Genomic DNA, 19,245 nt, shown 5'->3' with positions numbered 1-19,245 from the left:
AATATTATATAGCATCTGTGTACTTGTACACCTTATACATTGCCTGTCATAGCCATTGCATCCATTTGCATTAAAGATTGCAAAATGTATTTTCTATTTGCAAAGAATCACCAGAAGTCAAATTGTTTTGACTAGCATTTTTTATTATTATTATTATTATTATTGTGGATGTGGGTGGCAATAAAACCCAAATACAAGCGTAAACCTTAAACATATCCTCAGGCCTGTAACAGAGCAGACAGACACAGCTTTAATGTTTAACATTTGTACTCTCCATCCTAACACTCCCCCTTCTCAAGAACACACATTATTGTGAAACAGCGAACAGCCGAGCGCCGTCAGATGACTGATATTTACAAAGCTGAACATTACATTTTGCGATATTACAATGTGTTCAGCATAATGGCCGCTTCGCACTGGATCAGCAGGCCGCTTTTAATTCTCATCGCTCACAGCAGATCACAGAGAATGAAGAGAGAATTTATTCTGGAAATATAGCAAACACGCTATCTCCCTAATGACTCTCTCTCTCTCTCTCTCTCTGTATGTGTGTGTGTCTGGATGTGTGACGACTTAGAGTGTGTGTGTGTGTGTGTGTGACTCTGCAGCCTGCGCGCCGCTCTCCCTCACTGGAGCCGTGCACAGATGCTTGTACATAATTATGTTGTCAATGCTTGTTATTTGGAAGAAGGAAGCTGTACTGACAGTTACGGGGCCCATGTGTTTTTTCTTTCTCCTTGTATGTCCACTCATTTTTTTTCTGATGGAATCGCACTAATGTAAACGCTAGAAGTGAAATAATAATAAAAAAAAGCCCATTATGGATTTGATAAGTTGAAACCTTTTCCTCTTGCGTCTGAAAACCATTAGAATTTAGGATAAGAAAAGGATGTGCTCTATATCCATAGTGTTTGGGGATGGAAAAAAGTATTATGAGTAGCCTATGAAAGGGCCGAGAGTGAGGACAAGGATGGATCCGGATCGAAAGGGGAGAAGCAGCAGGCTGATTACGAGGTGTCAAAATTGCCAGGAGCAAAAAAAGGTGAAAGCAATCAGGGGTGAGAAGAGTGAGGCGTTCGTGAGGGGCAAGTAATTATCCATCTCATTTGTGGAGAGCAGCGCGGCGCGGCGGAGCGGTGACAGATTGGTGCGGAGGAGAGGGGAGGTGTTAGAACAATGGAGCAGGAGCCGGGCCGCCATTATTAGCGCATGTTAATCAGCCACACAGCTCGGTTCACGGAAAAATAGTAAAGTCTCCAGCTTCAGGGGAGCGGAGTCACCTCCAACGCGAGGGGGAAAGAAAGAGAGAGAAAAGAAGATGGCATATTTATGCTGGCACGAGTTCCTCCGACGCAGTGAACGAGCCAAAAAGGTTCCTTCAGGCAGCGCATCGAGTTCTTTATTGCTCGTATAGGCTGTCAGAGCTCCGTCCTATAGCCTGCTAAATTTAAACACTCATTTAGATTCTCCAAAGTGATCTCCGACGTGGAAAATGAACAACAGCTTCAACATGTGAAGTTGCGTTTCTTTTTCGACAGACTAGACTTAGACGTAGCCTATAAATTCCTGCCCAAAGCGCCACCGTGGGCTGGTGCAGGTCGGAGATATATAGATTTCACGTTAAATTAGAACCGAAGATGCTGTTTACACTCATCTACGCCAAACGTAAAAATCAACCCGTGTGTAATGTCATAAAATTACCATTATTTGAAACATCTGTTGCGGTTTAATTTGTGCGTAATTTTCCTTCAATTAATGCCACCGTATGTCTACTTAGGGCTGCTGGAACAGAGTAGAATTCATCCGGGTTCAGTGTGTATTTTTACATTCTTTTTATTTATTTATTTATTTATTTATTTATTTATTTATTTGAAAATTATTTTTAAGAAAATAAAAATAATTCATAGTAAATACCTCTTCGTATAATAACATGAGAAGTTTATTTTTACTTATTTATTTATTTTTTTTTAAATATTGTTCATACAGCAGTTGCAGAAAGTTTTAATTCTCACGCAGATTGCAACATATGTTGAAGTAATCAAATTATACGCGTAATTGGTTAAGGGTTTTTTCCGGCTCATTTCTTGAATGAGCTAGATTTCTTGGCGCATTTACCTGTACAACATTTCTTATCCACGTGTCCACTGAATACAATTTGTAATTTTCTTACGCCTGAGAACAGAAAAAAAAAGATTTAGCCAAAGAGATTAATTATAACACCTTCTATAAATTATATTAGTCTACAGGAAACTAAAAACTACATCTACTATGTACATTTTATAATGTAACTGCTAATAGATATAAAATAAATATATAGAAATTAGTTCTGTTCTTATACGGGCACACTTATTTAAATTATTTAAATAATAATTTAAATAAGGGAGATTATTTGTTTTTATTTGATTATTAATTTTATTTATACTAGTATTCAGTATTCTCTGTGCGTTATGCTATGATTATTATTATTATTATTATTATCATTATTAGCATTTTCATACTACAATGTTATTACAATGTAGTAAAACTGTATTAATCAGCATAATAATTAAACTACACAAAGGCTGCAAATAACATGCAAAATGCTTTTTTATCTTTTTAGCCCAGGTATCTAAAAGTATTTCTAGTTTCTCTTTATACCACATTGATGATAACATAAGATAGAACAAACCCATTCATAACAGTAATATCTGAATCAGGCATGATTTGCATGATATCTCTGTACATTTTCTTTTGTCAATATGTCCCCCCCTCCCTAGATTATTTATTTCATTATTTATTTGGAAGGTTTTTAAGATGTCCCCCCTTTTTGACAGACACATAATTACAAGATCAGTAACTCAGTGCATAATTATTTTCAGTTCTGGACTTAAGGTCACAGACTAGTTCATTCAGCAAGAAGACCTTTGAAGATTTTTCCCTGATGATATTGGCATGATAACTCTCAGTCTATGATCTTCCTCAAAGTAGCCAGAGAACAACAAGCTGAGTGCAGCACATTGACTGCAGTGCGCCCAGCGTATTGCCAACTAGCAGTTTGGGTGAAAAAAGAAAACGGTTGTAGAATTAGCATGAAGTGTTAATTAGCAGGAAGTTAGAGGCAGCCTCATCATTACCACTGACAAAGTTTAATGGGACGAAGGATATTTCCTGTATTATTTTTTAAAGTGCTTGTAATGAGACTTCCATGAGGTATTTTTCAATGTTTCTGTACAGAGACTTTATAATTATTGGATGGGAATGTTCTAAGCTCTGTTATTAGTTAAATAAATAATTTCATTCCAGTGTAAGCAGAACATCCTATACAATATATTGATCTGATAATTGTATAAAGATGGTAGATATGAGATGTAGTATTTTGATATGAACTGGTTTATTATATATAGGCCTACATGGAATATCGTTTTATGCATCTGTGACCATAAAAAAATAGTAGATAAAAAGCTTCTGTTCTTGACAACTGGATATCAATCTTTTCATATCTCCACATCAAAGTCATGTCAACGATCAACAGCTTCTTACAGAAACATATTTGGGTGTCTGGCCTGCTAACATTCAGGATGCAAACAAAATGTAAGGGCACAAACGAGTGAGAGAGGAGCCACCACAGATTTTGAAAGTTATCCAAAAGGCTTTGTTCCCTCTTGGTTCAGCTGCATTGTGATTCTTCCTTGTTTGTTCAGCGGAAATGTGCTGTTGTTAAGACTGCCTTAGTCTAGGTCTCTAAGCAGCTCTGCCTGCATTGTGTGTTTGTTTCGGTGCTGGTTTGCGAGCCCTCGTTTCTGGAGCACAGATTTGGCAGTCACAGCAAGTGATGACAGAGGCATTGGTGAGATCGCACCCAGAACCCCAGAGGATGCTGCCTTTACTGGGGAACCAGAGAAAGGAAACAAGGCTTCTGCAGTGCCCAGGCCTGGAGACTGTAAAACTGCACATTGCAACATGCAGACTATTGGTGTCATTCTCACTGAACAATTGTGACTGTGTATTTTACTGCAGTAAACTTCTAGACTCAATGACTTGTCTTTTTGTTACAATTATTTTTGTCAATGTCTTTTTATTACTTTTATTTATAACTGGAGTTGAAAAAAAAAAAACCCTCAGTTATTTCACTGACCTTTCCAAAGTGACACTTAAAAAGTTGAACATGTTAAATTCGGTGGTTGAAGTGAACCTTTCGGTCAGCTTGCTTGAAAGTACTGACAGTAGAGTTCTATTAAAATTCAAATACTTATACAACACCAATTCCCAAAATGCACGATGACAGCAGTTGTAGCATCATTTTTAAATTTTGGACTCACTTGAATGGCATTTTGGCCATAAGAGGCATTTCAGTGCAGCTGCTGGAAGGAGGGATGCAGGAAGATGAAGGGTAAAAAACACCATGGTGCACTGCAAGGGTTAAGGCAGCATGAGAGAATCCATTCTCAGCTTAATGACCTAGCCTAGCTGGGCGAGGACGACGGGGAACATGCTCTTGACTTGTACTGAATTTGCCAATTAACACCTCCGATAACAGGCAGGCTCTGAACATCAGGCAGCAGGCGAGATGGGAGGAGAGACTCACATGCACTTTGTTTTTCATTCTCTGCCTGTTCCCAATGTTTGGGCCTCTCATATAGCTGCTATATAAGGATCCACGCTTGCACCATGTTTTATTATGGTTTATTTGATGGTATTCATGGTGGTATATGATACAGTAATAATGCAAGGAGAAGCAGGAGAAATTAAAATGAAAGTAAGAACGGCAACATGTCAAGTAAAACCCTCGTTTAGTTGTTTTCACCCTAGATGAGGAAAAAAAATTGGCTCCCAGTAGTATGATCATATCTAAAATGCTGTGTATTTATTATTATTTTTTTCTCTCCTTTTTCTTCTACTCTACTCTGGCATTCTATTTTCACACCAGTCCATATGGCCGCTCACAGCCTCAATTGGATCTACAACTCCGGTGTCCAAGATGCTCTCAGCTCGATGTTGTCTCTCTCCATCTTGCTTTTCTTTGTTGCTCCCATTGAATGAATGACGAGTAGCGGACTGATATCATCTTGATCACAATGTTAATTATTCTAAAATCTCCATCTTGACTCTGGTCTCTGTGGTTGAAGCACCCACTCCTCTCCCAGCCCATTATTTTCTCACATGTTTATCAGACGCCTAAACAACACCTTGGATGGGTGTGAATTTTCAAGCCCCTGGTGAAATTCTCACCGGGCACTTCTTCTGTTTTCCTCTGAGTCCATTTACAGGTAGGAGCTGCACTACTGCCAGGTTCTAATGACTGAGGCAGACAGCAGCATTAGAAACACCTTTTGTCTATGTGTTGTTCGGACATCCTCACTTCAACCGCTTGCCTAAAGCTGGTAAAACCGACTCGTAATTAAATAAAAGCATGTGCACACCACTGTGAAGAAGCAGCAAATAGTGATACTGAACCTATATTTGCACTATAACACCATGTTTCACAATTCATTAGCAGGTATTCTAATGGAGTATAATAATCAAAGGTCGGTGGCATAACTGATAGTGGTTCACACTGCTGGCAAAGGTGAGGCAATCTATCTAATGATGTTAACAAATCTGTGGAAGAGTTCTAAGAAGATAACACTTTGAGGTGTGATCTGTGTACAGTGAAAAGCAGACAGGCCTTCATTTAACACTCTGTCCGCAGAGCTACTCTAAACACAGTCAAAGCATCAGTGGCCTTGGTGTGGACCTTTCATGCTACTATATGAAATTATTATTATTACCATCATTCTCTTTCTCTTGTTCTCTCTCTCTCTCTCTCTCTCTCTCTCTCTCTCTCTGTCTCTCTCTGTTGCTTATTCTCTTTTACTCTTTCTCTCCCTCTCTAGCTCTCTGTCCTGTATATGCCGTAAGAATGTGATCTGTGCTATAGAGGTCCACACCCCCGCGTCCATTTATTTATGCAGTGTGAAGAAACCATCTGGCCGTGGTGGAACGAGAGAGTGGGTCTGCTCTGGCAGGAGGAGAGGATGACTGACACCTCGGCTAGTGGGTAGACAGCTTCATTAGTGCCCAGGCTCTTCATAAAAGAGTCTTTTTTAAAATTAATCCGCAATATAAACCCCATTCAATTTTAGCAGGGATCCAACAGCTGTCCCCTCTTGCTAGACTAAGTCAAAGAAAAGAATCCAATCTTTCTTGTTTATCAGCTATTGTGTTAGGAGAGATTTCTAACACATTTTGTGAGACACTTTTTGTATTCGTATCAGTAGTACTGTAAAAATGACACCTTGAACATAACGCTAGTCCTTACTGATGGTCCCCTCAGCTCTCCAGGGATCCTTTTTCTGTGCCCAATACTCCTGCTGAGCCTTAGTTTTTGCTTCTATTTGTCTTTAAATAAGGTTTCGGTCCTGCTCTTACATAAATAATGCAATCAGAACATATTCTCAAGTAGAAGGTCTTTATGGTAGAATACAGTGAACTAATCATATCATGGGCACATATGATCATTCATTCATTCATTCATTCATTCATTCATTCATTCATTCATTCATTCATTCATTCATTCATTCATTCCTAATCACATTATCATAATAAGGGTCTTAGTGAATCCTGAGCACAGGAACACTGGACACAAATTGGGAATACACACTGGTTGAGTATTTTACATACCAGTATTTTTTATATGCTCATACTGACTTATTTTAGAAACTAAAAAATTTCAAATGAAAAGGAGTCATTCATCTGGAATTACTGATGTGATGAAGCGATAAATTCATCACATCAAGTGTTTGATAAAGACAAGGGGAAAAAAAGTGTTTACGTGTCAGATGTGCTGATGATGTGGAACAAATTCATTTAATGTTTTTTGGAGCTTTTAATTTAGTGCAACACAAATTGGTTGTGCGCTTTGTTCACAGTCTCATCTGTCTGGGGATAAGCAAGCGCAATTCTCCCTCGGCCAGCCTGTGACAACAATGTGCAAAGTGCTCCCACAACCCTAATCTGCTAGTCAGGGAGCCCACACCTCAGGAGCACCATGGGCTGCTGTTGTTTTTTGTTCAGCTTCTATTTCTCCTGTGCTTGCAAGACACCAGAAGTCATTATAGATGTGCATTATGTTTTGTGTGCTACGTCATGGAGTAGAAAGGGAGGATATATATATACACAAGGAATGACGGATATTTCATCAGACTGGAACTTGAGTGTTGCATCAGTTTTAGTCATTAAAAGTCATATGTTGCATCGAAAAACAGAAGGAAGGTGTTAGGAGTGTCAGCAAAAATTTGCATTTCATTTAATTATTCTTATCTTCTTCTTCTTCTTCTTGATAATAATAATAATAATAACAATAATAATAATAATAATAATAATAATAATAATAATAATAATAATTATTATTATTATTATTATTATTAGAATCATAATAATGTAATAATGTAATTTTAAGATTTTTTTTATTATTATTTAATTATTTCATTTTAATTATAGTTAAGAAATTAATTATAATGAATTATTTTTTTTTATTACTACTACCTTTGCTGTTACTAATACTGAAAACAACAACACCACCAACAACAATTGTTGTTGCTGTTATTATTATTATTATTATTGTTATTATTATTATTATCATCATCATCAACAACAACAACAACAATAATAATAATAATATAATAATAATAATAATAATAATAATAATAATAATAATAATAATAATAATAATAATAATAATAATAATAATAATAATGTACTGTTTATTAGTATTGGGGACACTTTCTATCAGATTGTGCATGACATTTCCTGATCTTGTCAACATATTTAATGACAGCGAATTGTGTGATTTTGACTGACATGAACGTAGGACACAACTGAGTAAAACACGTGTTTCTGATGTTTCATACAAGCACGAAAAAGGTCTCACAGTTACTAAGTGGAAGTTAGGAGTGTCAGGAGTACCAGTCTGCTAGGGTGTTCAGCTCAGACCTGATATTTATACTGTATGAAGAAATATCTGGATTGGCTCATCACTCATTTTTTATGATGATGATGATGATTGTCGTGTTGCTATAGAATTGGCAGTGTGGTCCTCTGTTAGATATAGGAGCTTTTCCTTATAGAATCATGGCATACACAGACACAGTGGATGACTATCAAGTGCAGATTATTTTTGTATCATCTCAGACATGTCAGTTTTTCCATCATGAGAGAGAGAAAGTGGGAGAGAGAAACAGATAGAGAAAGAGAATCTAAGAGAGTTGAGATGGCAGGAGAGAGGACAGAAATGTGCACTGGCAGATTCTTCCATCTGCATTACTAAATCATACTCACCATCACTCCAAAGGGACAAATAAAACATCACTGCTGAATATTTCAACAATATATTGGATTACTTGTGTGAGCATGAAGATGATAGAAAGGGACAAAAAAGATGTTCTACCTCAGAATAGTTAAGCTTTGCATTTTCTTTCTCTATATCACATAATAGTAATAATCCAATACATTGAGGACATTATGCAATTCACTCAAGCCATGCTTTTAATATGCCAACACTCTGATCATGACACCAAATGGCTGTGATGTTTTACATGGAGAAACAGATTTTCTATGATGTTCTATACTAAGCTCAGTGTTATTGTCCATATAGAAGAGAGTATGGCAATGACAGAGGCTCCCAGCACCTGTGTTATTGATCCATCTGCCCGTGCAGACACTGTCATGTCACCTCAGCATTACAGCGATAACTTGTTAGGGTGAGATGATGCCACTGTCAGACAGGAGCTGGATGTTGTCTTTGTGACATATGCCTCCCAGACCCGTCATCTGCTGTAGCAAGCTGGCCCAAGCTGGAGAGTAAAGCCTTATGCTGAAACAATTTAGGGAAGAGGGTAAAAAGCAAACTGAAAATGTGGATAGTCAGAGAGTACTTCAGTGAATGACAGAATACTCTACATTACAGGAAGACTACATTGTCATTATAACCAGTGTGTGTGTGTGCATGTGTGTATGTGTGTTTGTGTGTGTGTGTGTGTGAGAGAGAGAGAGAGGGAGAATAGGAGTAAATATATGCATCATTAAAAAATAACTGCAGGTTGGTGTGTGTGTGTGTTTACAAAGATAGGAATATCTGACCTTGTGGAAACATTTGCCTGGACCCTTCCCCTCGAGAGACAATGATAACTGCTTTTTAAAAAAAGATAAAAGATTTCTCTGTGGTTACTTGGCTTAGGTTAGGGTGAGGTTTGGTTGTAGGCATGGCATTAATTAGCTGCATATCAGAAGACAGTATGACAAACATACTTGTTTGAAAAATACTCATGTTGGAGTATATTAAAGGAGGGCCCATCAGTATATATCTGAATTCATATCCATGTTCATGCACAATTTTGTATGTCTCTGTGTATTAAGTATATGAGAGGGGCTCTCTTTCTCTATTTCTATCTCTCTCTCTCTCTTCAATTCTACAACTCTCAATTTCCTCTGGCTGCAACGCCCAAACTCTCTGCCCTTCAACAGTTGTCATCTGCTTCTTCAAATACCTTTATCATTGACCATGGATGAAAAAAACCTCCAAATGAATGTGAACAAAGGCACAGCGGAGGAGCGACACAGTGCAAATTGCTTCATGATGAAGTGGCTAATCCCACTGCTAGTTTAATTGATACTTAAAGGCCTGGTAGCCAGACATGAGTGCTGAGTGGGTACAAACTGCCTCGGCCAAGGTGTGGTAGCCGGGTGAAAAATTGAAAGCAAGTTTCCCCGTCTGCTAATGCCCTTTGCTTAACGTTAGCACTTCATCCAGGCCACATGCACAGCTCTCATTTTTATGCTTGCACTCTTGCTTGGTGATAGAGCCAATTTTATCAACCGTGTCTATTGTTTTTTCTTTCTTTTTTTTTCTCCCACGCCTGACTCCTGCTAGTCTGTCAGCCCGGTTTGGAGCAACGTTTCGGAGCTTGGTCTCTCATTTCCATTGTGGCATTGCTCCAGGATGGTGTGTATTGGCTTGCAGACTAGAAGCAGGGCCTGGTGACAGTGACTGGGAAGGTGTTTCCTTCTGTATAGATGGAATATTACTGTTTATGGAAGCCTGTAAATATATTACTGATTTAGATTATATAAGGTAAGAACTTTGACATTTTATTATCCTATTAGATTTGTATCTGATCAGCAGGGTTAATAAGGAAAGTGCTGTAACACTGAAAGAGAAGAATATGATTAGATACCAAGTTTCAGCTTTACAATCGTCTGTGTCCTTATATGAAATTGACCTGACTTCCAGGAGTGAACATGTTATATCAGAAAGTGTTTATATGAGGTGTGCAGGAAGGGAAGTCATTCAAGCATTTTTTTTTTAAGTTCTTATGCTCACTCTCTTCAACTTCAAGTCGACTTTCTCCCACTAGAATTCAAGAATGATCATTAACCTTTCCTTTGCTTTCCACTCTTTCCAGGCTGCAGTTCCTGTTCTGTTTGGTTCCTGGCCCCATATGCCACTTTCCTATTTCCTGACTGTAGACAGCAGGGAGTAGCTCTATTATCACCTTCACTGAGCTGTCTTTGAATGTGAGAGGCAATTCCATTTCACTTTGCCATGGGGAGGAGGAGATAGGCACACTACCCAGTTCACAGAAATTGGCTCAGGGCTTGCTTTTATAAGCTGAGCACAAGGACACAGTATTTTATTTCTATATTAGAGTGAATATGTAATGCAGACAAGTGCTCCAAAAGCCTTTAAAAAATAAGTCTATTTGAGCACGATCATCCAAGACTAATCCCACAGGGTTAAAACATATGATTGCTGTGGGAAGGTGTAATTCTAATCTTTCATACCCGGTCATTATTCTGTGAGCTAAATTTATACAGTGTAAAAAGTAACAGCGAGCCTCTAAACATCATAATATTTAACAGGATGAGACGTTCTTAGTTTAGAAGCCGAGCTGAGGGCCTTTCACCTGCTGTTGCGTTTTAACTGAGTCAGGCATTCTGGCCTGCTGCTACGCTTAGCTAGTTAAATCAAGATGTCTCACCAGCCTGATATTGTTTACTCTCTCTTATTTTTGCTCTCTGCTCCTTTTGGCGCTTTTACAACTATGAATAAGATTTAGATTAGCAAATGCCATATCTGCCTTTCAAACATGAACATATCCAGATAAGCTTGATTTATTGTTAAGTGTAAGTACATTTATGCATATATTGTGTATATATGTATTTGTATAGTTGTGTGTAACTGCTATTTTGTCAAGTCATATTTTAAAAATACAAATATTGTTTAAAATCACCGCTTCAGTCAAAGCTGCTTTCTCGGCGTGTGACAAGTGAACACACTTAATGCGAACAATCCAGAAGCTCAGGTTTCTGTCTCATTTTACTTCAGACCAAATACGTTGAAATTCTCCAAGGGGTCTAAAGGGAAATGTGCACGCTTCATGCCGTAAGCAAAAATTGATGTTTTATAAATAATTTCAACCCTACAAACATCAGAGGCAAAATCACAGCAATCCACTGATATTCATTTGGCATAAGTCAGTTTCATTTCTCTGCACTTTTCATCTGAAATGGCTTAAAAAGTAGAGATAACCTGAATTTTTAATGCCCAGGGGCTTGCAGGGGACAGTGGCAGATATTCTTCACTTGTAGACGTCTGACAGTGCATGGCAGCAGAAAGAACAAAATGGTCGCAAAGCCCAGCTGCACTCCACGGGTCATATAGTTCACTGAATATTTAAAGAGACTGGCAACAAACTAAGCAGTCGCTAACAGGCCTGAAGCTGGTGATAAAAGATGTTTTAGTTGGGACATTAGCCTTTTTCTTCCCTCTCTAACTGATATAAAATCCTTACTATGTTTCAGAGCAATAATCCTTTGCAATATGGTTGTTATAAGTAGCCTATAATTCCTAGAGCTTTTAAATTGTTTCAGTTCTCAGGCCTGTCACTGCGAATGATTTTTAAACAGTATACAGTAGAAATGATAGCCGGCATATAGTATTAGAAGAAAACATCACCCTGAAGCAAATTAAATGTGTTTATATCGAAATATTTGTAATTTGGTTAGCATTTAATTTGTGCTAATTTATTGTTTGCTGCTCTATTTTCATTATTCCTGTGAGAAGTCAGCGGTCATGCCTGATATCTTCGGACATTGCTAGTCTAGTGTATGGTAGTTCAATAGGAGAAGAAAAAAATCTGAAACATAATCAGTTTGGCTATTATCTCCCCAAAAGTAAAAGAACAAGTGTCTCTTTTCTCACTCACCATTTTCCAGTGATGTTCAAAGTCACAGACTACTAATCGTAGTTAGTGTAGACAGATCATGCAACTCAACAAACAACTCATTTCATTGGTACTGTTAATGCTTTTTGTTCTTTTTGGCCACTCTGAATGATGATGCCGCTACTGGAAATCAGATGTTAGAGAGGGCAATGACTAAATGTTGTTGTATGTAACGTGTGGCTCAGGCAAAGAAAAATACTTGTGAACATCCAGGCCAGGTTCAGGGTGCTGCATGTGTTCAAAGAAAAAAAAAAGAGAACAGCTAAAAGAAAAAAAATATATAGCATGTTTTTATATTGCTGTAATTTTTATTGATTTAATCAACATAAATGCAGAGACACGTTTTAGCTCAATTTCAGTTCACAAATTGATCTGAAATTCTTTAAATAATGGCATGTAAAATGTTGCATATGTGATGTTCACTTCATTTATGCCTACAAATGTATTAATATTCAATCAATTCATTCAATATGGATTTAGGAGATCTCTTGACCCTAATACTGCATATCTCTGTGTTTAAATGGTAATTGCATCTACAAATTCTCATATAAACTCATATAAACTTGAAAATCAAGACAACTCATGAAAGTAAGAGTTAATATTTTGTATTTTTTTGTCCTTTTTAGGCTATTGGTTAATTAGCGAAAAGTCAGGTGAAAATCCATTTTTTTGCTGCTTATGTTCAGTGGGCAAAACCTCTGTGAATGTCTGTACTAGTGTTATTTTAATGCACAATAAGGTTGAGTGGCTGTAAAGCACCTTAGTTTGTTATTTGTAAACTTAAAATATTGTCAGTATAATGAGGCTTTGGCAAACTTTATTGTGTCTTCTGTCGTTGTCCTAATTAATGTTTGTTTTGCAGTTAATGACTCCAATTCACTTACCTCATAAACTGACTTTAGTCAAACAGTGCTCATTAATGAATTGTCCCAACTTGGAAACAAAATGATAGCAAAGCTTAGTATATTACAATTTGATGTTCTTCTTAACCTGCATGTAAAAATGTCATTATATTTTATCAAGTTTTTATTCCGGAATTTGTTGAGAATTTTAAACAACAGAGTAAAGCATCATGTACTGATTACTCTTGGTTGCTATTATGTTCCTGATTATTCTTTGTCTCTGAAGAAAGCTTTGTAATGCATAATGTAGAACATGTTTTCAGCAGCCAATTTCACTACATAACTTTTCCACTCAGTGAGATTTAGAAACCATGCACACTGACTTGTCTGCTTTATCGAAACTCAGATGTGATGAAAGGCTCTTAGAACAGAACAGCAATTCAGTTTATGCAACATAACCTAGATGATTCACCAAGCATACTGTAGATGCAAAGCCCCAGGAATTAACGGTTTTACACTTGCACCACATGGTGATTGTTTCATTTAAAATCCAATTTATTGGGATACAGAGACAAATCAGCAAATATTGCATTACTCTCCAGTGATACTTATGGACTCCACTGCCTGCACACAAATTGTACTGCCTTTCACTGGGTTTCCTTTGAGAATCAGGACTTGGTGAATGTATGCCAGTATATCATTGGCACTGTGGAATGTTCTTAATTTAGAGAAGCCTGGTTTATTAAAATATGAGAATGACTGAATGTTTCATCTCTGTTGTTGGCCATCTATTTTCCAAATCCCAGCTGGTCTGAAGATGAAACCGTTGTTGTAATTTTCCAATATAATGGCAGGTGATTCTGTCCAATAGAAGGAAGAAATGGTTAGATGTTTGGATGATTTAAATGATTCCTCATTAGTTGCAATAATCTTTTGTTTTAACTAAGCTAACAGAATTTGTAATGTTAAAAGGACAAATAATAAAAATAATAATAACAGTTTGAGGGGAAAGAGAATGTATTTGCTGTTTATTATATTCTATAACAAATACAATAGAGTCATGTGATTTTCTAATCATTTTCCACAGAATGTTCCAACTGCAATTTAAAGCATCAATTTTGTTAGTGTTTTGGGCAATTAGTGCTATTTTTCTGAAAATCAGAACAGTATAACCTATCTCATACAAAATTTTTATTTTTATTTTCAGCTTCAATTTTATATCAAATGAGCAATGAAAGTGTGCAGTGAGGGTCAATGAACAGTCAGAAGCCTGTCACTATGTTCATGCCTGAATGTGTGTGTGTGTGTGTGTGTGGCAAGAAAATCTGGCTCCTGTACCAAGCCAAGGCAGCTCTGACAGAGACATGAGTGACACCTGAGCAGAGGACCTAAAAGGACATCAATAATGAGCGGTGTAGGAGTGTGTCTCGGGGGATGATACAGGTCTGGCTTTGATCCACTCAGGCTAATAAGGCTTTAAAAGCCACAACTGTCCGCACAGCCCACACCAGGCCACCTCCCATCTCCTTTTTCCAAAGAGCTGCCTGATGCCTTGTGACAGGCCTCGACCCAGCCACAGGACACCACAGCGGTCAGAATTCATGTTAATAGCAAACAATGGAGCCACACTATTAATGAGATAATTAGTGGAGCCGAGAGGAATCTGGCACTGTAAAAGTGAGAAATATTTTTAAAAAGGACTTTCTTTTATTCTTTTATATATATATATATATATATATATATATATATATATATATATATATATATATATATATATATATATATATATTTTTTTTTTTTTTTTTTTTTTTTCAATATTGCATTCAGCAAACAACTTATAAATAACTTAAGGGCCATCTTAAATGCATTCCCATTAAATTTTTATTGACACTGTAATATAAGCCACTACCTGCCATGAATCACAAATAACCTTGAGCTCTTGCTTTTCATCTCTCTGCTGTCAGTACTGTGTTTACTCTGTACAGTCTCTCTTTCATGCTCACAGAAAGCAATCGTTTGTGACTGGGGCAGCCTCCTCTGTCCCCATATCCAGCCTGGCTATAATTTTGTTGTCATTCGATGTGCGATGATCCCGTCATTGATGTGACAGAGCGGGCATTAGGTAAAGTCCCTGGGCTGGTGCTCACTTACAGCAACCTCCTCTTCCTGCTACTGACAGTGATTAGTTTAGACCTGGGCACCAAACATTTTCCTTTACTACTAGAGTTGAAAGAGAGTTACCTGATTTTCTTTTAGGTAACTGCCCTATTTTTCATTAGTAATAAAAAAGTGCCAATGTGACCTTCTTAGCTCAGTGGTTTAAGCATACCTGAGGTAAAGTGGCTTGTGAAGCCTGCTGGCACTGTGCCTCAGGCAGATGTGGAGAGGTTTAGTGGACATGTCTGGTTCTGCAAGGCTGATAAGAGGATCTGACATTTGGCTTGTTCATATAGCAGGTTATTGGCATCTTACGACTGATCAATGCCAACATGATGGCTCCAGGAGGTAAACCAAAAGCAAACACCTCCCTGCCTGAAGTCACTTACTCAAGCTGTTCACAATGGTGACACATTAGAGGTTCTTTGAATATCACTGGAAAACTGGGGTTTCATTTACTACTCTGAGTTGGAGCCACTGACACTGTAGTTATTAGATTAGGCCTCGTTACAACACAGTAGAATGTGTCCATTATGAAACTCTCCATACTGAGTACCATCTTATTGTATAGTCCATACGACTGCTTAGTTTGCTTCGTTCTTATGGAACTGATTAGGATAGAACTGCAGAATCTAATGGCTGCAAATAACAGGTTACTAATTACATTTAGGCCAATACTTAGATTGTAAAACATAATTAATACAGATATCACAAACATATAATTAAAAGCACAATGCACCACTCAAACAAATTAGAGTAATGTGCAAGCACCAGAGAAACACATCACCTGTGTGCGTGGGTCAGTGGCGTGTGTTTATGCCCACCTGAGGATGCAAAAGCTGTGTGTTCCACACAATGATGCCCTGAGGGACACAGCACTGGCCCTGGCATTGATAATCCCCCTCCAGGCCCTTTCTCTGTGGTTACGGCCACTGGCTGAGCTAATAAGTGCAAAGTACAAGATGGGGGGGAGGGGGGTGGTATGAGGGAGGGGGGGTGTCTAATGCACAACAAAAGAAGAGGAGGTGAATAACAGGTCGGAAGAAAAACAACTTCTTTAAGGCAAGACATACATGCTGGGTGAGTCAACAATAAGGACTGCAGCGGTAAGGCCTAAGTCTGGTTAAAGGCTTATTAAAGAGCGGGCAAGACAGAGAGAGAAAGAGAGAGAGAGAGAGAGAGAGAGAGAGAGAGAGGGCGGAGGGAATAATGAGAAGGAGAAGATAGCCGCTCATTCAGCTGGTTAGGCGCATGCAGGCAAGCCTGTGCTTGCACGTTCCTTGAGAATAGATTGCTGGACCCAGTTGCCCCTTTCTAATGACCCTTCTTGTTAGCCTCGGAAACGGAAAGCCTGTTCATTAGAAGTGCAGGTCCGCTCACCTCGGCGCGCATCCCCGCGCTCACACTCACCCGAGCTGTTTTACACTCATAAATGCGCGCGCATTCCAGGTTAAAAATTTGGGTTCTAGTCGATCAGGAGCTATTTACATCCCATCCAGGTTCCACCCTGCCTATGGCATATAATGAAACACAATGTCTTTGCAAAAAAAAAAAGATCTGCTAACCGCATGTGTAAACGTCTTGGACGCTTCATATACATATGACCATACACATATGTAGGATTGTTGAAAATGTTGATTGAGAAGGAGTATGGAAGCATGGAGAAAATAAAACAGAAATAGAAAGAGAAGAAATCTGGACACTCATAACATAAACAGCACTTAATGAGATGTAGCTGGGAGAGCCACTGTTCACCGTCAAACTGGCGACATAAATTTAATGCGAATTAAAAATGTTATTCTTATTGGATGAAAGGACAAATTTTGGTCCTCTGTCAGGCATGGACATTGTGAGGAATGCTGCTCGAAAAAGTAAACTAAAACAAAATCTTTTCCTTGATGCGTACGTCAGTATCACCAAACATTTTTTTTAAATATATATTTTTAATGCTCTTCCTTTTGTATGAGGTATTTTCCTATAGTATCTGTAAATTTTTGCTTTTGAGTTACTAATGCATATTAATTACCTTGGTTCCTACTGAAATAGAACTGGATTTCAAATTACAGTTGATCTTTTCAATTTTCTAATATTATTGTATGCATGCTAAAGCAAAAACAATATGATATTATTATTATTATTATTATTATTATTATTATTATTATTATTATTATTTATGAGTCCTTTTTGGAGTGCGCGTGTTGTGTACTCTAATGCAGAACCTGAAGTAGCCCACTCAGATAAATTATTGATTCCCCATGGGGAGTAGTAAATATATATACAAAGAAAGCTGGCAGTTTCACGCCACATCACAAAATCTTAAGAGATGAAACGCATTGCTTGGCACTTTATCTTGTTTTAATGATAAAGCTTCGTTTGACTCGTACACGGTGTGTTTACTATTACGCCTTTAACGAGTAGATTCAGGTGTGCAGAATTATTCACGGAATAAATATATTATAAAACTAATCATCAAGAAATATTATTTTATCTACATTGTAATGGTATGCCGTATAAACATTGCATTAGTGATGGTCAGTAATTACTGATAATTGGCAATGAAAATGGTTATGATTGTTACCATTATTTTGTAATTGTAATGATTTTGGCGTATCAAACTATTGTCTTGTGCAGTAGCTAAATTTACACCAGTCCCAGTTTTCACAAGTTTCAGTGTACAAACATCACTGGCCACAAGAAGCGAATACACTGTGGCGTGAAGGGCCTCCTTGATTATCCTAATTAAGTTCTGTCTAATTAAATTACTGTCACGTGTTAACCAATAGCAAAAGTCGATTCATTAACGATGCAGGCGGCAGGAATGAAAAGCGAAAGCCCCCTCGATTGCAAAAGGTAGTGTCAACTGGCTGATTTGCTTTCTTGCGCAAAGTAGCTCCGACCGCGGGAAGGCGTTTTTTTTTCTCTCCCGGGTTAACTTCGCGAGGCGTTAAGCCTGCGGTCTCACGTCGCACGCGTTAATTGCCGCTTGCCGTCGTCGAGAGCTATGCAGCTCGAGCACTGCATCTCGCCAGCTCTCGCGCTCTCCAAGAAATGTTTGAGTGTGGGCAGTGGCTACCCAAACTCAGAGGTTTCTGATCTCGCCTTGCACGGCCATCCTATTACATCTGCTCGTGACAACCTGGAGAGAAGTTCACCCCTGAAAAAAAACTCCGCTGGGATGACGAATCAGTCAGAGGCGGACAATTTTGCCGACTCTAAGGACTCGTCGGGAGACGTGCAGAGAGGCAAACTCTCTCCAGCGCTCGACGGAGTCGCTGACATTCGTCACAACTTCGATGGATCTGCTGGAGAAAGGTATCTCCTGTCACAGTCCAGCCAAACTCAGCCGCTCTCAGCCAGCCCCGCCGCCATGTTCCCATACCCCAGCCAGCATGGACCAGCGCACCCGGCATTTTCCATCGGAAGCCCGAGTCGCTACATGGCGCATCATCCTGTCATAACGAACGGAGCTTACAACAGTTTGCTGAGTAACACTTCACCACAGGGCTACCCGAGCGCCGGCTACCCGTACGCGCAGCAGTACGGCCACGCGTACCAAGGCGCCGCTTTCTACCAGTTCAGCTCGGCACAGGCCGGACTGATACCCGGTAAAGCACAAATCTACCTGTGCAACAGGGCACTATGGCTGAAGTTTCATCGACATCAGACCGAAATGATTATAACCAAGCAAGGGCGGTAGGTGTTCGGCGATTTTTCAATTTCGTTTTTCTTCGTTTTTATCACCAACGTTTAAATAGAAAAAATATAGTTGTAATTACTCAGAGTAAATTAATCTGAACATTTTTACGATTTTACGGTATTTAACTTGCATATTTATTATATACATAAATACACGATTACTACAATTATGGCGCACGTAGTGCACATAGTTTCTCAACGCATAACAATAATCACAATGTTTAATTTTTTAAACTTTTACTATAATCTTACATTCAGTTTTCATTAATTTTTTTTTAGTTATTTCGTTCGTTTTAGTTCATAGAGTTCCT

The 19,245-nt window shown here is 38.3% G+C and overlaps 1 protein-coding gene across 1 annotated transcript in view; it reads left to right on the top strand.

The window, feature by feature from the left end:
* Window positions 1-16,252: 16,252 nt before the first annotated feature.
* tbr1b (T-box brain transcription factor 1b) overlaps window positions 16,253-19,245 on the top strand; it is a 10,084-nt gene continuing 7,091 nt past the window's right edge. Inside the window, exon 1 of the mRNA XM_058393006.1 lies at window positions 16,253-18,931. Within this exon, the coding sequence (XP_058248989.1) occupies window positions 18,240-18,931 (692 nt within the window). The 5' untranslated portion in view covers window positions 16,253-18,239. The remainder of the gene's footprint in view (window positions 18,932-19,245) is intronic.

This window comes from Hemibagrus wyckioides, linkage group LG06 (assembly GCF_019097595.1).
Source record: "Hemibagrus wyckioides isolate EC202008001 linkage group LG06, SWU_Hwy_1.0, whole genome shotgun sequence".
Lineage (NCBI taxonomy): Eukaryota > Metazoa > Chordata > Actinopteri > Siluriformes > Bagridae > Hemibagrus > Hemibagrus wyckioides.
Note: the sequence above shows the minus strand (reverse complement) of the source record. Positions and strands in the feature narration are given on the sequence as shown.